The sequence below is a fragment of the Kryptolebias marmoratus genome, linkage group LG13 (genome assembly GCF_001649575.2).
Source record: "Kryptolebias marmoratus isolate JLee-2015 linkage group LG13, ASM164957v2, whole genome shotgun sequence".
NCBI classification, from domain to species: Eukaryota; Metazoa; Chordata; class Actinopteri; order Cyprinodontiformes; family Rivulidae; genus Kryptolebias; species Kryptolebias marmoratus.
The window spans coordinates 8,178,617-8,200,529 of record NC_051442.1 but is presented as its reverse complement, the minus strand read 5'-3'; the positions used below and the strand labels follow the sequence as shown (position 1 = coordinate 8,200,529).

Genomic DNA, 21,913 nt, shown 5'->3' with positions numbered 1-21,913 from the left:
TTCTTCCTCACTGACCTGAAACATATCAAGTGCTTTTTGGAGGAGACAGCCTCCTCAGCTGAAACTCAAACTCATTTTGACAAATCCCGACTGTGTGGGACTTTAGCTGTGCTAGACCCAGCAGGACTTTAAACATCAAAGAAAAGGAAATAATGTCCTCAGACATCCCAGAGGATACACTAAAAAAGGCTTGAGAACCTCAAAAAGGTGAAGTCAACCAACCAAAACTGCCCTGAGAGTGAAGTCATGATGCCAGATCCTTACATGCGTGATGCTAAAAATCCAAAAATATTCTGCAGTCATCAGATTTTTAATATCTTGTTTTAATTACTTGTTGATTGGGCAAAAAACACAAAAGATAATTACACGGTGGCTTTCTTTCAGCATTGTTGTTTAAATTTATCTTTATGAAACCAATAAAACAAGGCAGTCTTCTAAATGTTCACTTAATAGGTAATGTTCAATGAGTTAGTTCAATTAATGTAAACTGAATTATTTGAATAGATGCTTATAGAGCTTGTTGAATCAGACCAAATATATTAAACTAAGATAGTTGCTTTATGGAAAAAGGAAAATGATGTGGAAAATGGTACCATGTATTTATATTTTATAGATTTTTTTAACAACTTTGAAGTGCAAATCATTTACAAAAGCTATAACTGAATCCATCAGAGTTAAGCAAGAATAATTGTTTCCTGTCAATAAAACATGTCTTAGTTAATTGATCTTTTGTATTTGTGCTCCTTGCCTTTAGATCCAAGAGGAGCCGCCACTGTAAACATTTTAAGAAAAAGATAAAAGGGTTTCCATTTGCGAAAGCTTATGATTAGATTTGCATTGTATTTTGTATTTGTGTAGTTTGTACTAGCACTGTTATGGTTCTGTGTGTAAGAATCAAAGACTGTATTATATAAGTCTATGGTGTGAATATATCTGTCTATGTGCACATCTATGTATGCATTGTTCTTTTCTTTTAGGGTTTTACTGGAGAGCACATTGGATTGCTTTATGCATGAAATGTGCTTATGAATAAAGTTTGATTTGAATTTGTTAAAAAAGGGTGTTTTCCAATTCAAAGTCTGTTTTAGTATTCAAGTAATAACCTTCCTCAGACCAATGGCCACAATGAGCCGTCCTCTCAGCTCTCAGTGGGGTGAAGCAATTCCTCACTTCACGTATACGAGTTCTAAAAATCTGTGGCTTATTAAACTAGTTTTACTTTTTTTTTTTAAAAGTATGTTTGATTGAATGCAGCATTTGGGCCAGAGAGAATGGTTTTGGATTCACTGTCAAATCAATCAGCTTTCTGACTTTTTTTTTTTTTGCTGCCCAAGCAGTCCCTGGGGATTTAACAAAAATATTGGTGCTGCAGGTTTAGATAGAAGACTTCATAAAACGTCAAAAGAGAGACAGTTCATTGAGAGGTAAGACACGTAAAATCTCCTCTTTTTTTATCTTTTGTTTTCAAGCTTTTCCGTACTTTATCTTTGCTTTTCTAAGCAGGAGTGAACCAGCTGGCTTCCTTGAATATCCAGAATGTAGAGTTAACCAACTCCATTCAGGCAGACAGGGTGAGACAGCGTGGGATTAGGCTTTCACACCAACAAATATAACAACACACACATACACAAATATCTTCAGTGGTCCAACACAAGACACAAGGTCATGGCATTTTCATGTTAGGACAGGATGAAAATAGAAAGAGGGCCATGAGCTGGACAGACTGAGGCACAATGAGTCAGACGGCTGAGAACGCAGACGGACTGAATCAGAGAGCTGAAAGCAGAAGGCAGTTTGAGGGAATGTGCGTGCCTCTGTGTTGCTGTCTTTTAGTGGGGAGACTACAGGGAGCACATCAGAGAGATGATGTTCCTTGGGTTTTTTTAGGGGGGGAGAAGGGGTCGCTGCAGGTGGGGAGCACCAGGTCTGCAGGTCCCTGTGGATGTATGATGTTGTTCAGTTCCACACACCGAGGCTATAAATAACCCCTTTCTTTTATTCCAGCTGGATTTGTTCCCCTCTTTTCTTTTCGCTTGCGTAGACAAACACAAATGCACACGCAGATTCTCTGCTGGCGTGCATGTGCTGTGTTCTTGCACGTGCATCCACCCTATTCAGCTTTGGTTCGATGCACAAATGGGAAGGAAAGCATATATTTGCTTTCTCTTCCAAATTACTCCTATTGCATTTTTAAACACATAAAACAATTAAAGTAAAGTGAAAAAAACGAAAGAAGACATTGCATTTTTTGTAAAAATGCAGGGTGAATGCTGAGTGCTGAATGACTTGTTAAAGTTGAAAGAAAAACACTTGCTAGAAGTATCAAAAGGCTAGCTAGAAGCTAAAAGTATCAAAAAGCTGTTTCCAGAGCCGGATAGTATAAAGGTTCATCTGGACATTTACTATGCACTGTACAGAAAAACAGAAATTTGTCCTAAAAGCATGCAGGTAAAAAGAAAATGTTTATAAGGCAGAAAATGCATTATGTCTTCAAACAACAGAGTCTAGTAGCTCAGCTGTATTATTTAAACATCATGTAGTAAAACCTTACTTTATTTCAGTGTTTGGATCCAGTAACAGACTTAATCCTGCAAAGACTAAAACATTATATTAACACAATATATCATGTGACAAATGTAACTGTAATAGGGGGAAAAAAGTCAACTATTTATTCATTCTGTCTCAACATTGTGTCTGTGTTGTGACAAGTAAGAGATCCTTATTTTCAGCACAGAGACAGACCATTCTTGTGTTTTGGATGCACCCTTAAATCCAAAACTGATGTCAGAATGAGAGTTTTTGTCATTGCTCTTCTGTCAGCATGCAGAGCAACTTTGCTGTGTTAAGCAAAAGGAAGTGTGAAGGAGGGCAAACATTTATGATTTAATTGCTGCAGCTGAAATTCTCACATATCAAGAGACAGCTGACTTCTTGCAAAAGTGTTTCAGCCAGCTGCACTGTAAAATCTCCAGAGTATTTGCTGCTTGAGACAATGTGTGAGCGTTGCAGTTCCACAACACTCACACAGTGACTGTTTCAGGGCTGATCTTTGTGTTTCTTTCCACTCACTGCTAGGAATAAATTCAAACATATGTAGCATTGATACCACTACAAAAGCACATATCAAGGAGCAGCATCTCCCCGTCTGCTGATGATAGTGGCCACATAGAAGCTGCTGAGACTGGGTTGGACTTTTTGCCCTGTTTCATCGCAGTCCTTCCTTCCATGAACAAGAACCTGACACATGCAGGAATTCTAATCTATAAAACTGCATCTTGCTTTCCCTCATCCTTTACTTCTGGCATCCACCTTCATCTGAATACTTCCATTCATTTTTGGCATCACCTGTCAGTTCAAAAATACAGAATGTTCCCTTAGATTCATCACGTCATTATCAATAACCGAACAATTATGAGCATGTAAGTCTTGTGTTTTTTAGATTAAAACTATGGATATATAGTATGTGAAAACTGGTTTTGATGGCTGCTGAAAACAAACAGAATAGCCATCTTATCTAGTTTTAATAGGTGAAAGACAGTAGTGGTCAACAGTTTCACAAGAACTGCCTTAAAATAGCCACTTAAAAGGATGGTAGAAAAAAAAGAGGTGAGAGAGTCAGGGTATGTTACAAGGTTCGAAAGCTTTTTTATTTATTTATTTAATTTGCTTTTTATGAGCAAACACTGTCCTCTTGTGGTCAATTTTTTAAAAGACGTGAAATGATCAACTTGACTGGTATTTTATAGTCTCATCTGATCAGCTCTGAACTTTGCAAACAAACAAATAAATAAATAAAATAGGAATTACATGCAAGAAACATAACTATTGTTATGTGAAGAGTAAATGAGAAAAGAAAAGCAATATTAAAGCAGATTACATATGGGTTTTACTCAGGTCAATAAGGGTGATTTTTCACTTGTCTGGATCCACTGATGTCAACCCCTCGGCCATTAGATTTTAAAGAAAAAGCTTTTTAAAATTTTATTGATTCTTTTTTTTGTGCAAATATGTATTTAAATATAATAAAAAACAATGCGTAAGCAAAAGCTTTTGTATTTTCTAATATGACTTAGGTGGTTTGGAGAAAAATTTGGATTTTCACTGAGTGGAAATAACCAAAACTTTACAATAAAGTATGTTTATGGTTTATGGTTTATGGTTACTATGGTTACTGAGGTCACACCGGAAGTTATTCGCGGCGTACTTCCTGTCACTTTCCCCAACAGCGCGAAAGTTGTAGTTTCACTTCTGAGCAGAAGAGTGGCTATTGGCCGAGGTGAGTTGGGTAAAAACTGTTCGTATGTGACTGTAGACCTCTGCATTTAGTAAAATAACTTTTAAAAATGCCCTCCAGAGCGACTCATTCCGTCGAGCCGCGTGTTTATGGCTGTTAAACACCGCGACGTCACGGGAAGATTAGCCAAATTCGTAGTTAGCTTACCCGTTTCGAATCCAATTTCAGTGTATTTTATTTGATACTCAGAATAAAGCCTAAAATGGTATCGAGTAGTGTTTTAACTTAATTATCTCTCTTGCATGCTGCAAAGTGAACTGCCTATTTACGAGCTAAACCTTTAGCCTGCATGCAGTTGTGATGGAGGAGACAACAACAACAACAGAATCAGCCCCCTCGTCCCCACACAAGCACCTAATAGGAACTATTTAAAAAAACACTAGATAAGTTAGTGCTAGTGATGCAAAAGTGTCTTTGAAACAATAACACTTTGACATCAAGGTGATAAAGTTTATAATAAAGTTTGTTAAATTAGCTAAAGTACAGTATATGTTTAGCTTTTTTCAGAATGCCAAAAATGTGGTTTTTGACCTCAAGGTAAAGTGACATTGGTTTCATAGCATTCAGTACTTGAGTTATTGATCCCTTTAAGTCTCTTCCAGAAAGCAAAAATGTCGAAGATAGACAAAATGAGCATCCTAGGGGTGAGGAGCTTTGGAATTGAGGACAAAGACAAACAAATCATCTCTTTCCATCCTCCTCTAACTGTGCTGGTTGGACCCAATGGAGCAGGAAAAACGGTATGAGAACATTAAGATGAGGTGAACAGAAACACGACCATGAAGAAAGTTGGCAGTGTGTCTTTGAAGTGACTTGGCATTTTTATTTTTTACAATTGAAGGCTATTTGGAATAGTATGAGAACAGTGGAAATAAAATAAGATAGGTGCTACGCTGGGTTCATTTAAGGCCACGTGACCCGTGTTTTTGTTTAATATTTTCAGACAATTATTGAGTGCCTTAAGTATGCTACATCAGGCGAACTTCCCCCTGGTTCCAAAGGAGGTGCTTTTGTTCATGATCCAAAGGTTAGTTGCATAAATTCTTTCCAAACACATTAAAACTATTTTATTAGAGTTAATCTGTGTGTGAGTTTCACAATTTCTGTACAAGTCACAGCAGATGCAAAGACTGAAAAAACTATAAAAACCTAATAAATAAATTGTTTTTATTTAAAAAATTTTCATAAAATAAGTTTGATACATTTGAGTTTTATAAAGAGTATTAATCTCAGTTTATTTGTATCTACCTGTATAATTTATTCAAAGGGCATAAAAGTAAACGTTTCTCAACCTTGTCAAATAATGCCATTGTTGCTAAAGTTGTTGTTTTTTTTGCACTTTCATATTGATAAAATTCATCTTATTGCAGGACGCCCATGAGACAGATGTGCGAGCTCAGATTAAACTCTTATTTACTGATGTCAATGGAGAAAAAGTCACCATTCAACGCTCCATGTCATGCACTCAGAAGGCAAAAAATTACACCTTCAAAAGCTTAGAGCAGGTCATAACCAGAATGAAGTGAGCCACTCCCAAGTTTTTCTTCTCATATTTTGTTCATTGCTAGAAAGAAATCTCTGGCTCTGTAGTACATGACATCTGTCTTTGCATATGACTTCTATTGTAATCTGTCCAGAAATGGTGAGAGAGCCAGCGTTTCTACAAAGTGTGCCGAGTTGGACCAGGAGATGATTTCTGCATTGGGAGTATCCAAGCCTGTGCTGAATCATGTCATCTTCTGTCACCAAGAAGAGTCTAACTGGCCACTCAGTGAGGGCAAAGCTCTGAAAGAAAAATTTGACTCCATCTTCGCTGCAACCAAGTAAGTCCAACGTATTTGTCTGTTTTTCTTGTACCTTTTAGGTTATTATGCAAAAGCATGAGATTGCCTAAAATGAGTACTATAGTAACATTCTATACAGATGTTACCAAAATATATAGTCTTTGTTATACAGTCTTTGGGAGGCAGCTGTGGCTCAGTGGATAGAGCAGTCGTCTTCCTATGAGACAGTTGGAGGTTCAATTCTTCCAGTCTGCCACATGTTGAAGTGTCTCTGGGCAAGACACTGAACCCCTAATTACCTTCTATGTGTTCATCGATGTATGAATGTCGTCTAAAGCACTGATTAGACTCTGTAGAACGATTTATTCAGGTTAACTTTGATTCAGTAGAGTGGTGTATGAATGTGTGTGTGGATGGGTAAATGAGGGCACAGATTATGTTGTAAAGCACCTTGAGTGGCCTGGTTGGCTAAAAGGGCACTGTATAAGTGCTGTCCATTTAACATTTGTTACTTTGTGTGTCTCTCTGTTAGATATATCAAAGCTCTGGAGACGATGCGTCAGCTGCGCCTCAAAAAATCTCAGACAGTCAAGGAATGCCAGGTGGAGCTGCGTTACCTGAAGCAGAACAAAGAGAAGGCTCAGCAGATTAGAGAGACTGTGTCCACCAAGGAGGCTCAACTGATGGCCTCAAAAGACAGCATCCAGCAGGTCGAGAACCAGATTGATCCACTTGAGGTGGGTTGATGGAAGTGTTTTTGTGTTTGAGATTGTATCTTAGCAATAATAACATGTACCATGCATAAACCCTTAAGGTTAAACCATGCTGAAGCTAGTTCAGTAACCCCTTCTTTCTGTTACTCAAATTTCCTTCTTTCTTTTTATTTTTTTATAGAATCGACTTATTGATATTGACACGAAATTTGGAAAAGTAATGAAGCTGGACAATGACATAAAAGCTTTAGACAGCAGAAAGAAACAAATGGAGGAGGACAATAAGGAGCTGGAGGAAACAATGGAACAGGTAATGCAGTAGTGCCAAATTTTGAAATATGTAAGTGGTATGTTTTGATTTGTTATTTATGCATATATAGCTTGATCCTGATCCTGATATTTTGTCAAACTGTATTATTATAATTATTATTATTATTATTATTATTATTATTATTGGGTATGAGAACCTTTCCTAAAATACTAAATGTGTGGAGCAGGTGTTCCAGGGATCAGATGAAGAACTGCAAGAAGTTTACCAGAACCACCAGAGGACTGTGAAGGAGAAAGAGCGGAGGCTGACCGACTGTCAGAGAGATCTGGAAAGAGCTGTCCGAGAGTGTCAGAGACTCAACAGAGTCAAGGCTGATCTCTTGGTAGAACAAGGTACTAATGATGCCAATTATGGACCTTTAATTAGTTTCTAGATATACTGTACATTGACTGAAGAGCAGTAAAATGTTTAACAAGTGGATCAGTTTTGTCTGTTGGGTTCTTTGCAAAGAGAGTAAACTTAATTATTTGTATTGTATTAATAATGTTTGAAATTATTCACTGTGGTTAAAGACAGCTCACAAACTTAGGATTAGGCTAATGATGGAAAAACATTGTTTTTAATTGTTTTGTAAGGCAATTTATTTAAGAATATTAAAATGACTGGCAGCGACTTTTTAACGTCAACTGAATGCAAACAGCATTGTTGAGGCATAGTAAATATTTCAACTGTTGTGATTATGGACATACATCTCATGGTTAAATAAAAAATATGCTTCACAATTTAACTGTTTAACTGTCATTAAAAACAACTGAATTTTAACAAGTATTTCTTTCACTATATTTTTCAATTAAATTCAAGTTGAGTTTACCCTAATTTAGTTTAGGTTGTGTGTTAGTCATACAATATAAAAGCAATTGTTCAGAAGTTGTCCAACACTGCTTTTCAAATTAGGTCTCCCATATTTTATGGCCTTACAGACCTTTTATCATTAACTTTTAATGTGTGAAGTGAAAATCTATAAAGGAGGTGGTTGTTAAGGGATTAAAGACAACAAAACATTTAGTCTTGATTGTCTTTTTGTTGCAGTGGTGTTAGACTGGCAAGTGTTAAAGTTGAACTGATTTGGAAATGCAGGCCTGGATGCTGTTCTTTGCAATTAATAGAAGAAACACTTCGGTTTTTCTCTTCAGGTCGTTTACAGCTGGAGGCTGATCACCACATTCAGAGCATCAAAGGTCGTGATGCTCAGGTGAGAGGAAACAATACGCTCCTGTTTTCTTTTTCTATAATTCATCTGTGATATGTAGTTGATATTTCTACTGAGGATCAAAAATTAATATTGTTGCAAAACTAGTTAGTTTTCATGTGTCCTAGTTCAACTTTTTTATGTGAGAAAAACAAATGCTTTTACCATACAGTAAATGGTAAAAGCATTTGTTTTTCTCACATCCCTTCTGTCTCGCAGGTTCGTGCGTTATCATCCTACCTGGAAATGGAGGGTTACGACCGGCCGCCGTTCGCTTCTCTGCAGCTGGAGAGCTTTCATCAACACGTCTCTCAAAGACTGGAGCAAGAAAAAGAGACACTCAGTCAGATTATAGTAAGACATGTTCTGTGGAAACACTGCTTACCAAATATTTGTTAAAAAATGAAAAAAGACAAACACTTAAACACATCATTTCTAATGTAATGTATGTATGTGTTCATGCAGATCACTTTCTGTTGTATAAAGTTTTCCATTCAAACAAGGCAGAGCTTTTCAGGTTTTGCATAAAGACTGATTATTTTTACAAATAGATTTATTTGTAGAACATTTATCAGTGGCACCTAAGCATAATGTTGGCATCAAAGCCTCTTCCACAAACCAATTCTCAAATTTTTGCGTTTAAAATGTTTTTTCTTTAAGTGTACGTTGTGTTCTGTTTACACTTTTAGGTCAAGTCAAAATACTAGATTCTGTACACCCCCATATCCCCAAAATCGTTGGGCTTTTGCAAGATTAGCATGCAGTATGAATGCAAACGCAACTAAATGATCACCATCTGGAGACCTAATGGATTAAAACATAAACTAAAACACATAACTTGTAAATTAATGTTTTTGCCTAAAAAAATACTTCTATGACCGGCAGTAACAGGTGAGTGTTAAATCAGAATTGTAGCATCAAACACGTGAAGCGTGACTGAAACGCAGAAGAAGCAGTGCGACATCGATCTGATAAAATGATTTCCATGTTATTTATATCCAGCGTTCTGTTGTTGTTTTGTCTATTTAGGCAGATCTACAAGCAAAGGAGCAGCAGAAGCAGCAGTCTATTGATGAAATGAGGGATAAGAAGACCGGACTGGAGAGAACAGTCGAGCTGAAGAGAGACCTGCAGGGAAAAAAACAGCAAGAACTGAGGAACGTCAGAGCAGATCTGCTGAGGCTCGAGGGCTCTTCTACTCGGCTCCAAGAGCTCGAAAATGAATTGGCTAAAGCGGTGAGAACACACCAAGTCTTATACACCAGATTATAATACACATATTGGATGATCACAAGTGTCTTAGTGCTTAAATAGATGGATGTCACTTTTCCAGTCTGTTTGCAAAGAAATATGTAGCTAGACACAATCAGCTTATGTGGGCAACAAGAAGGAAACTAATGCCTGATGTACTAATACTGCAAAATCAATGGTATACTACCGACCTTGAGCTAAAAAGCACTTTGTGTTTTTATTTTGTTTTCTGACCACAATATTCAAGTAAACAGTGAGGGCGCTGCTCGGTCTGAGCGAGCTCTGGCAGCTCAGTGCATGTTTATGTATGTTCTTTTTTGTAGCTTGTTATGATCATTTTACTGCACCATCAAGATGTTGACAGAAATGGTGTTTTATCTGCTCTGCATATGATTTTTACTGGAGCTCGGCTGCCTTCTAACGAAACCAGTGAACGTACCGTTTCACGTTAACAACATACCCCAAGAAATACACCGGGAGCATAATCGGAAAATAATGAGCGAGCAAGTGCAATAACTGGCTTACATCAACGTGTCAAAGGAGAATTTCTGCCGCAGCTGTGGTCAACAATAATGTTAATCTTATCTTATTCTGTTTGTTTTTTCCTCAGGAGCGGGAGCTGCAGCAAGCAGTTCAGAGCTCCAATGTGGAAGAGCTGAAGACTGAGATTGAGCAACTCCATAAAGAGAAGGCTGAGCTTGACCGTGCACAGAGACAGCTCGACCAAGAGATTCAGCTCCTCAACACCCACACAACTGCACGCACACAGATGGACATGTTGAAAAAGGATAAAGTATGATATTTCATTTCAGAGTACACTTTACTGCTTTTCCTCTGTCATCTTGCTCTTTCCCTGTAAACCTCAGATCAGACCTAGTTTTTGAGGGGTTTTTTTCCTTACATGCCCTCTGTCATCTGTTGCCTCTTCTCTCATCTTTCCTTTCCAGATGGAAAAAGACGAGCAGGTGCGGAAGATTAAGTCTCGCCATGGCGATGAGCTCGTGTCCCTTTTGGGTCACTTTCCCAACAAGAGAGAGCTGGAGGATTGGATCTATTCCAAGTCAAAGGAAATCAATAGCACCAGGGACCGGCTTGCAAAACTCAAGTTAGTATAATGTATTTACATTAAAACAGAGTTAAGATATTTTAAAACATGTACAGTGTGTCTTTGGTATTTGCCACTGTTCTTTTGCTGTTTTCATTTATTTCAGTAAGGAACTGGCTTCAAGTGAGCAAAATAAAAGCCATATTACTGCTGAGCTGCGTAAGAAGGAGCAGCAATTAGCGAGTGACGAAGAAAAGTTCTTCAGCGTTTGTGGCAGTCAGGATCTGGATCAGGACCTGGGCAAACTGCAGGAAGATCTGGAGAAGATATCCAAACAACGAGGTAAACGGTTCGAAGCAGAAATTCAAAGGAGCCTCTTAGGATTTAACGTGGCTGCGGATTGTAGAACAAATGTTAAAATAAGCTTTACGGAAGCTGCGCACTTCAATGCTAAAATTATTATAGAGTGTTCATGTGAACATGTTTGTGTACGCAGTCTCCTTAAAATTCTGGTGTTTTAAAGTTAAGAAATAAACAAAGGTATAGCAAATACTTTTTACCTTGAGAGTTTATGACATATGCATTGAATTAATGAGGATTTGTTTGTTTTGTTTTTCCATTTGTCCTGGTACAGCCATGTTGGCGGGAGCCACAGCAGTTTACACCCAGTTCATTAGCCAACTGACAGAGGAGAGGGAACCCTGCTGCCCCGTGTGCCAGCGGACCTTTCCCTCGGAGTCGGACCTGCAGGAAGTTATTAATGACATGCAGTCAAAGCTGCGCCTGGTGCCAGACAAACTGAAGAACACCGAACAGGACCTGAAGAAAAAGGAGAAGAAGAGAGACGAGATGATATCTCTCAAACCTGTGAGGTAAAGTGTTCCAGGAGTCTTCTGTTGCAGCGCAGTCAGAAATGTTTAGCAGAGAAAAATCACAATGTTGACATTCTTTATATGTTTGCAAATCCACTGATTTTTCTAATGGCATTACTGACCATTGAGTTTCAAATATTTTTCTAATTAAAGAATCCTATTTCTCCTTAATTTTATTGAAGTAGTTTTGTAAATATAAAGTAAAGAGTGTTGCAAACATCTCTGCTCAGAGAGATAACACTAACACTACAGGATGTAAAGACGGTTGGTTTCTGCTAATGTAAAATTGAGAAACGAACAAACTGGAAGCAGTAATGTGTCACTTTCGCTTGATGACCAAAATTTAAGTTGTTTGATGTAAATGCTCGAATAAAAAAAAAATCACATTGTAAATTAAATGCCTGCCACTTCTGCTCCCTGGTTTTAGACAGATTATTGTGGCCTCACAGCTCTGGTGACTGCCTCGTCACAGGAACGTTTCCTTCATTTAGCGACAGGCTTTAAGAAATCACTTCCAGCAGATGGAGCTAAATTCTTATATGTTCTCGTATTTAATTCAGAATCTCACAACTGCCTCATTAAATGGGCATGCATATGTATTTTTTGTTGTTGATTAATAATCGTTAAAAAACATCTTCTCAGTACAATGAATGGCATAAAGATAAATTCACTGAATAAAATCAAACTTATCTCATTTAATGCAATTTTCATCCCTCTTTTGGTTTTCACCACTGGCCTATATTTAAAATTTTAATGAAGATTTTAGTTTTTATCTCATTTAATCAAATATTAGAAACACAAAGGAAGTAAGCATTAAAATGTCCTGAGCTATTTTTTTTTATTTTATTTTCTATTTTATAGTTTGACAAACTGAAAAAAGATTTTTTTTAAGACTTCATGATATTTTTAAGCAGCATATAGTTGCAGACGCTACCTTTGGCAAAAGAGATCATGTTTTAATTATCTGCACGACTTCTCAACAGATTAGCAGGACTTTAATCTCCTATGATTTCATTCTATTTCTTAAAAACTAAATTATAATTCAGTAGATCTTTGAGAAAACCTTACTCAGAAGAATAGTTTTTAGCTTTCTTGTTCACTTGAGTTACTTTAAACTTTTGACTTCTTTCAGGCAGTCCATTGTAGAGTTTCAGGAAAAGGAGCTGCCTGAGCTGAGGAACCGTCTCCAGGCCGTTAACAGAGAGATCGAGAGGCTCAAAGCTGTTGTGGAAGAACAGGAGGCTCTGCTCAGGACTTTGATGTCTGAGGAGGAGACAGCCAAGGCCTGCCTGCAGGACATCTCTCTTATGGACAGATACCTGGTAACAGCTTCCTATTGGCAGCTTCTCTCAAACCTGTGCTGCTCTTTGACTTGTGTACGCCGTTTCTGACCGAGATGAACGAGCCTTCACTGATCAGCCATAACATTCTGACCTTTTGCTTATTATGAACTAGAACACAAGGCATGGATAAAGAACATCATTGAGTGCCCCGAAGTGTCTGTTTTAACTTACAGTTAGAATTTGTGAACAGTCTTTGCAGCACCAGCCTAATTTCATCTCACTGTTTGTAACAAGATCAATGAACACCAGCTGGTTCTGAAACACCCGTCTATGTTTGTAAATTAGGTTTTATACATTTACTATAAAACAGTAATTGTGAATGTCACTTTTTAATGTTTGCACGTTTTAGTGTTTCTAAATCAGTCAGTAATAAAACACCAAGCAGCAGGAAGTTGAGGAAAATAATGAGCTAATTTTCTTTAAGTCCTGCTTCAACCTCGCAGTAATGTTTTGGATACTGTCAAGATTAGCAATGTTACTTGCCTGACCTGTCAGTGGTCATAATGTAATGGCTGATGGGTGTGGCTTGTTCCATTTCTTTGTATTTCTCTTTTTTTTGTTTTTTCACGTATTTCAAAACAACAGCATTTACACAAAACAGAGTTATGTTACGCTTTTAAATAACGGCCTGGCAATTAGTGTCCTTTCTTGTGTTTTGAGTGCCAGTATATTTAATTATTATTTCTTTTCAGATGGACCTAAAAGAGTTGGAGAGGAAAATAGCTCAGCATTCAGCTAAGCTCCAGGGAGTCGATTTGACCAGAACCATTCAACAAGTCAGTCAGGAGAAACAAGAAACGCAGCACAAGCTGGACACAAGTAAGATGAACCCATTGTTGCAACATAAACAATAAACCAACATATAAAACAAGAAACATAAAGCCTAGATCTTTACATACTTTCAATATGGAAATACATCATAAAACATTCAAGCTCTCAGGGATTTCTGTGAACTTGTATTTATTAGAGACAGAGTGATAAAACATTTAGGGAAAACATACCAATAATTGTTTTGTACTAAAATGACTTATAGGGGATTTAAAAAAGTGTCACAGAGCCACCTTGGTTTGGTCTGAGTATGACATTAAAGACAGAAGCCCCGGCTCTAAAACTGGCACCTTCAGCTTTAACCAGTTTGACTACACGGACAAAGAAAAAATAAAATCAATTTATATAAAATAGTCTAATGTTGAGATATTGGGCTGGCTTTCCTAAAGTCCCAAACTTACTCTCTCTAAAATGTGGACTGTAGTTAAAATCCACCTAATAAATCAACAGATATATTTAAGCTCTACTTGTTCTGCTAAGAAAAGAGACTGAACAATTTGTAAACGTTGCCTTTTAATAGTTTTTGCCTCTTTGTCCTTCTAGCCTCCAGCAAAATGGAGCTAAAACGTAAGCTTATCCAGGACCAGCAGGATCAGATCCAGATGCTGAAAAGTGCCGTAAATGAGACGAGGGCAGACAAGCTGCAGCTCAGCAGCAACATGCAGAAACAACAGCAGCTGGAGGAGCAGTGTGTCGAGTTCACCACAGAGATACAGGCTCTGACCAGGGACATCAGGGTATTTCTGCTTTTCTGCTTGTTTGTTCGCTTTTTGATTTATCACGGTCAAATTGACAATCATTTAATATCTATAAATACTTTGTGGCCAATCAGGAGGCAAAGGAACAACTGTCGCCTCTGTCTGCAACTCTGGAGAAGCTCCAGCAAGAGAAACAAGAGCTGGTGGAGCGCAGGAGACAAAAACATGAAGGAGGACAGGAGAAGGTGGAGGCATTCATTCAACTTCCTTTCTACTGAAAACCTCACTTTAGCTTCAATTCTTTCTTTTACTAACATAAGTCTCTTCTTCTGCTTTTTGTGGTACTGTTCCAATACATATATGTTTTTCTGTGTTCCTAATCTTTTCTATATCAGAGTAATAAACTGCCTTTTTAAAACACCCTTAAGAAAAGTAGCTTTGCCTGTTGCTTCGTTTTATAAAATGAATGTTAGGAGCGTCGACCAAGTTACATTCCTATCAAATATCTGTAGAAAAACCACAAGTATACGATGCTCTGAACGCTTTTATATTTCTACTCCTGTTTCCACTATGAATAATAGTTAAATATTTGCCAATCTCTCTGTAATCACTGTAATAACTCTTTCTGACAGATCAATGCCATCAGAGAGAGAGTGAAGAATATCACTGCATTCGAACGAGACATCAGAAAATACGTAGATGAAGGGAAAAACACATATAAAGAGGTAATGTTTTTATCACTATTAGTAATTCTTCCTCAGATTTAGAGTTTCTTCATATTTTGTAATTGCTTTCACGTTAAAATAAATATTTTTGACATTGTTTAAAAATGGTTTTGAATCACTTTTAATGTTTTCTTTAAAAGTAAATGGAATGATCTAATATCCGTTTCAAAAGTCAAATTGTTTTGATTTTGTTTTTGAATCCATCAAACAACTGTTTGTTTTTTGGCTGCAGCAAAAAGAATCTGAGCTTCAGGAAACCAACACTCAGCTTCATGAAGCTGAGAAACAGAAGGAGAAGATCACCAAAGAGATGGGAAACATCCGGCAGGACATCGACACTCAAAAGGTACAGACTCCTACCTGACTGACTCTTTTATTTCTGGCTTTTTGTGTTTTCTTTTTTGTTGTTTTTTTAAAGTTTACAATAAGGACAGAAGGGAGGAAGATACAGAAAAGTATATGACGCATTGCGTTTTTCTCTAATAAGTCCATCTCTGGTCTAAACTCGTGCATTTTAGGGTAATTAGTGAATATAAATTGGCCGCTATGTATTTGTTCATGCATTGTTGTTTCTTTAGATATTGGCCCTGTGATGGGAAGGAGTTGATTCCACTTTTTGCACAAAGTTTGCAGGGATCAGCTTGAAATGTAGAGGTTGCATATCATTCGTAAAGGAGGCCTGTGATTAAAAAGACCTTAAAATTAACTGTATTGTATAAAATGTGTCCCTAATTGAAGGGAAGTAATCTTATATCAGACATCTCTTATCCAATGCCCTTTTTTTGTCACTCACATTTTTATAGCCATTAATTTTATTTTGAATATTTTGGGAAATGTTGTCCTTTAAGAACATTCATGCTAAAAAAAAAAAAAAACATTAGTAAATTAAATGAATGTATGTATATTTTGTATTTCTTTAGGTCCAAGAGCGCTGGTTGCAGGACAATCTGACCCTGAGGAAACGTGTTGAGGAGCTGAAGGAGGTTGTAACTAAACGTGAAGCTCTTCTGAAAGAAATGGGCAACATGCAAGTCCTGCAGCTACGCCAGTAAGAGAATTCAACTGTTGTTTTTAGCCTGTAAACCTAGAAAATGTGACGGTCACAGAGGAGAGTTTTGCAAACTAACTTTTCAAGATCACTCTCAAATGTTTTGCTGTTAGTAATAGTAAAGGTTAGAAACCATATTTTCATTTTTGTGTGGTTTCCTAGAGAACGTCGTGATGCAGAACGCAAGCTAGAGGATCTGAAAAAGAGCCGGAGCATTGCAGTGGGTCGCCAGAAGGGATTCGAAGAGGAGCTTCTGCATTACAGGTGATATATGTTAGCACAACACAGAGCTGAACTGATATCAGCTATGATGTTCATTATTACCCCAGAATAGTATTAAAATACAGGATGTGAAATTTAAAAGATGATGACTCGTCATTTCACCATGTTGTCCTCTTTGAAGTTGTGTGTTTTCAACAATACAGGACAGTTTTAACAAAATAAACTAATTAACTGTACAAAAAAAGGGTTTAAAGTTGGAGAAAAAGCTGGGAATCCTGCTTCCATGTGTGAACAATAGAGAGCAAAGAGGGTTTTTTTTTCTTGAAATTGATTACTTACAGACAAGAGTTGCGAGAGGACCAGTACGACAAAGCTGATGAGCGCTACAAAAACAAGATGATCATAATGAGGACGACGGAGTTGGTCATTAAAGACTTGGATATCTACTACAAAGCTCTTGATCAGTAAGTTTTGCCTTAAAATCAGTGGTTCTGTTACTTTGAGCTAATAGCTCTTGTTGGTGCTAAATGTCCGTTATCTTTCTCTGTTAGCAATGGTAGTAGATTGTGTTGTGTTTTTTAGATTTCTCACGAATAAAAAAGAACTGTTAAAATGCACACATATTTTTTTATGGTAATAAGCAATTTTTTTGTACTCCAATATACGGTTCCCACAGATTTACAAACCTAGAAAGAAAAGGCCCTTTAAGGAAGTGCGTTCATACAGCCTCAGATGATTTCCCAGAACATACCAGAAACACCGTTTACTCATATCTGTGGGTTTGTTCAAGCAACATTGTCTGCAGTGTTATCAAGATAGTGAGCAGGTTTCAGCAAACCAAACAACCCATGTGACAGTTTCTGTCTGAATACACAGAAAACACTTTCATGGTAAGATGTTCTGATTTGAAAGTTAAAAAAAAGGAAAAAAACTAAGTGCATAATTTTTCCAAAAAGGTAAAAGCAAAAATGCAATATTGTGTAAAGACCAGAAGACAATTGGGTGACTAATAACTTCACTTTGAGTTTTGATAAGGGACTTGGGGCCAAACGCTGTGAATAAGTGTTGCCAGTTTGTCTCATAAAGAATGTAAGTTGTCTTTATCAGTCCTAAAATGCTGAGTTTACAAGCAGGCTCGAGTCAGACGAGCAACTGGCTGTGAGGAAAGCTACGTAACTAAGATAATTACTTGGCACAAATGTCGTGTTTTTTTAAAAAAAAAACTGTGAAACCATCTCTTATAAACATTTATTTGAGTGTTTCATTGTCTCTGCAGACATTAACTTCTTCACTATCTGGTGTTGCTTCCCAAAACCGAACCAAATTCTGCAGTCAGGATTCAAAACGGCCAAGAGAAAGACGTATTACTGGGTTCATTTCAAGCCAAAGAAAGTGTTGAACCTAATGAACTTTTTGGGCGATGTTCTGTGGAATTTAGAGTGGACACCTTGTGCGTATTTTGACTGATACTGGCCTACATTTATGGAAGTGAAAGCACATAAAACCAGGTTTCTGGAACACACACAGAGCAGTCAGATTGTACTGTTGTGAATTGCGACATCTCGTTCGTTGCCATAGCAACCTGAATTTCTGAGCTGCTTTGATTTGACCATCAAAAGAAGCTGATAAATTCATGTTGAAAGGTTTTGAAAAGTTCAGCTGGTTGATCACAAAACAAACTAAGCATCTACTGTATTTTCCGCACTATAGGATGCACTGGATTATAGGACGCACTGTCAGTGAATGGTCCATTTTCAAACTTTTGTCACATATAAGGTGCATCCTCGCCTTCCAATTTTTGTAACTTCACGTGGACCTCGCGTGCCGCTCTCCATTCAAAATGGAGGATTTTGGTGCTCTAGCGGAGCTGGTTTGCCTGTATCAGCATTTATATGATCCCTCTATGAGAGATCACAAAGATAATCAAACGGTTCAAAATTCACGGAAGAATACTGCACCGACATAAGCGTCAAGTAGAAACGCCTCCACCGCTCGCCGTGCACGACTATAACTGAGTCTTAATGCTGCAAGCTGTGCGGCTGTGTAGTTTACCAAAATCGTACTAAAACATTATGACTTCTTACATATATAAAACACTCCGGATTATAAGGCGCTCTGTCGTTTTTTGAGAAAATTGAAGGATTTTAAGTGCGCCTTATAGTCCAGAAAATACGGTAATTAAACGTTGACTCGTGCTACTCAGAAATGTCTACATTTCATTCCATCACAGTTTGTCTTCACCACAACGCACAATTCTGGTGAAACTTCATTTGTTAATTTTTATTTGACCTTTTTGTTAACATCTCCACAGAGCAAGAATTAGACGTTTTACCTCAGTTCTGCGCTGTAAAGATGAACATTCTGTTATCAGGGGTCAAAAAGTCTTTTTGAAATGTTAATGAAAAAAAGCAACTTCCTATTTGATCACTTGATATTAGTTTTAGTCGGGGCTTTCTTGTGGAGGGGGGACACTCGTGTCCCTATATTGGAAGTCAGTCATTCATTGCATCTGCTGAGTAAGCAGTTATCTACGTGCACAGAAACAGGTCGGGTGAATTGATAAGGACCTCTCGCTGTACGCTTTTCAGCTTTTGCGTCGTTTTCCATATATGGTCATAGGAAGAAGCCGTGTGCATTGCGTTTATCACTTTCGCTTCTGTAAAGCCACGGTGGAGTTTTTCATGTTTGGTAGATCACAGGCAAACTATTTCTCAGTATGCAGAAAAACAGCTGACTGTCCACAAAAGATATAGATGGATATATCTTGGGATGCATCAATATTAAATCGATTTTGAAATAAAAAAAAAACTGCTGTTGTTTTCATTTCGTAACCAAGCTATCAGGAAATAGAAATCAGTAAAATCACATTTGCAACAGTGACCTGGCTGAACCCACACGCGGTGACGATGCAGTTCTGTCACCTTGAGATGAATTACATTTACCTGAGTGTAATCCTCATTTGAACAAATAGTTCTAACGTACTGTTTTTGTTTTTTTGTACAGAAATATTATGCCTCTTTGTTACACTTATTATATCATTATCATTTCGAGATAAATGCAACTGAACGATTAATAATCTCGTCCCATTTTAGACGTGTACCTTCTTCTTTCTTTACAGAACCATCATGAAGTTCCACAGCATGAAGATGGATGAGATTAATAAGATCGTCAGAGACCTGTGGCGCAGCACCTACAGGGGTCAAGGTGCGCCCCGTTTGAAACAATAATAATAAAAAAAACAATCGTAGTTTTCCTGCCTTATTCTGCCCAGTCATAAACCTTTGTGTTGGCTTTTGCCTTTTGTCCAGATATCGAATATGTGGAGATCAGGTCCGACGTGGACGAGAACTCATCCGCTGGAGTGAAACGGAGGATTTACAACTACAGAGTCGTTATGGTGAAGGGAGACACAGCTTTGGACATGAGAGGACGCTGCAGTGCTGGTCAAAAGGTGCCTGCACATTCAGTGGTGGCGCACGTTTTGACAAAGCGCTTTCATGTGTAAAAGAACAGTTAAAACTTTCAACGATTCCTGTAATAAACAACCAGATTCTAAAACATTTCCTTTCTGTGCTCGTTTTTCTCGATCCTGGCATCCGGTGTGCAGGTGTTGGCGTCCCTGATCATCCGTCTCGCTCTGGCAGAGACTTTCTGTCTGAACTGTGGGATCCTGGCCCTGGATGAACCTACTACCAACCTGGACAGAGAGAACATTGAGTCGTTGGCACATGCTCTTGTGGAGTTAGTACACACACACACACACACTCATGCAGTGTATGACAACTGTTAATCTCACAACTTCAACTGAAATCTTTACAGTTAAAAAAAGTGCATAGAATTTTTTTTGTGTGTGTTGCATATCAGGACATATTAAAACAGTCTTTACCTAATTTTAGAACATGTGAAGGATGAAATTGTTTTTTTTTACTTACTGTGTGAATGCTGACTCAGCATGCTATTTTTAGCCTTCATATATCAGAACGTTCTGCTTCACTGGGACTAGTGTGCTATGACTTACTATACTATTGTATACTATTTGAATTATTTAAGTTTATTTACATAAAATATTTCCCATTAAAATATGTTAATGTCTTCAAAAATCATGTTTTTTTTTTTTTTAAGAAATCTACTTCAATTCTATTTTTTGTCTTGTGCTCATTTTAGCTTGAAGCTACTGTTGTGCTAATATAACTCTTTAGCTACTGTTTTACTACGTGTAGCTTTTAGCTAAGATTTTGCACATTTTTGCTGTTAGCTGTTGTTTTGCTAACCTTAGCTTTTGGTTGTTTTGCTGATTTTAGCTTCAGTTTTGCTTGTTTTTATTGATAAAATTGGTCAACCATCATTCTCCTGCTATTTTCAGCAAAGATTCAACCTTTAGCGTTCTTTCACTTGTTCATGATATAAAACAAAAACAAGATGCATTTTCTTTCTCTCACGAGTGTAAATACCATAAACCCACCTTTTCACACCAAGATCATCTAAACTTTTTTCCTTTCCCTGTTTTATATTTGTTCCCAACTTGCATCAGTCAGCAGTTTTTTTATTGAAACCTCTCACTGTTTGAACTGAAAACAAATAATATATAAGCTACTCCATCTCTCCGTTCTGTTTTTGCAGAATCATTAAAAGTCGCTCTCGTCAGCGTAACTTCCAGCTGCTTGTCATCACCCACGACGAGGATTTCGTGGAGCTGCTGGGCCGGTCCAGCTACATCGAACACTTCTACCGCATCCGTAAGAACCAGGACCAGAACTCTGAAATCATAAAGTGCAACATCTCCTCCCTGTCGTCGTATCTCCACTGAGCCCAAACTGACTCTGTTCTGCTTCAGAGATTCACAGGAACGCTTCAGACTCTGTGTTTGTTGGAAATCGTTCACATTTAGTTTTCAGACTGTTTGAGGAAAACCAGTAAATAACTTAAAATGCAACAAATTTAAATAAGATTTCTGCAGCTCATCCTTTTTATTTTACTCTAATAATAATTTTGGGGTTGCTTTCTCTGATTTGTTTAAAATGTTTAAGACATTTTTTGGAATACATGCTGTGTGTTTAGTTATACCAAAGTTAATTATTATGTCCTACTTTTACCACTTTACCAACTTCTAGGAGTGTTTGTTTAGAAATCCTTTTAAGCACGAACACTGAACGGCAAACTGACAGCAAAAGGTCGAAAGCCTGCTTTCATATATTGACCTGTTTCTGGCTTCAAAGTTTTATCTAAGAAGTGTTTGTAGTTTAGTGTAAGGATATGAAACTGTCCAAGTGTTTGATTTTCATAAAGTCAAGAAAGCTGCATTGATTCAAAGATTATCTGCGTCTGAGTTATGAAAGGAGAGGCTTTAGGATGTTCACCTGTAGCAACAGACAGACGTTCAGCTTCAGTTTAAACTTTCTTGTTTCACCTTTGAGAGTGTGATGTTCTGTAATTAAATCTTCTCTAAATCACTAAGGCTGGAGTCTTTTTTTTTTTACTGCAAGGTATGGTTGTTTTGTTTTTGGCTTTTTTTACGTAGTAAAGTAACCAATCTGCCACTTCAGAGAAAAGATGCGCTTCAACTTTGTCTT

General features: G+C 37.5%; 1 protein-coding gene across 2 annotated transcripts; it reads left to right on the top strand.

Moving 5' to 3' along the window:
• Positions 1-4,177: 4,177 nt before the first annotated feature.
• rad50 (RAD50 homolog, double strand break repair protein) lies at positions 4,178-21,793 on the top strand. Of its 2 annotated transcripts, XM_017421451.3 has the most exons (28): positions 4,178-4,276; positions 4,897-5,034; positions 5,238-5,321; positions 5,665-5,816; positions 5,932-6,117; positions 6,611-6,815; positions 6,973-7,101; positions 7,289-7,454; positions 8,256-8,314; positions 8,531-8,665; positions 9,341-9,547; positions 10,173-10,355; positions 10,510-10,667; positions 10,774-10,949; positions 11,242-11,479; positions 12,612-12,801; positions 13,515-13,641; positions 14,194-14,387; positions 14,483-14,593; positions 14,981-15,073; positions 15,306-15,419; positions 15,994-16,121; positions 16,284-16,385; positions 16,685-16,807; positions 19,462-19,547; positions 19,652-19,794; positions 19,951-20,084; positions 20,964-21,793. In XM_017421451.3, exons 2-28 carry the CDS (start codon positions 4,906-4,908, stop codon positions 21,148-21,150), a joined length of 3,939 nt encoding a protein of 1,312 aa, XP_017276940.1. In that variant the 5' UTR covers positions 4,178-4,276; positions 4,897-4,905; the 3' UTR covers positions 21,151-21,793. The 2 variants fall into 2 exon arrangements, with proteins under 2 accessions (XP_017276940.1, XP_037835136.1); XM_037979208.1 differs by lacking the exon at positions 4,897-5,034 and having other exon boundaries at positions 4,229-4,276.
• Positions 21,794-21,913: the final 120 nt, after the last annotated feature.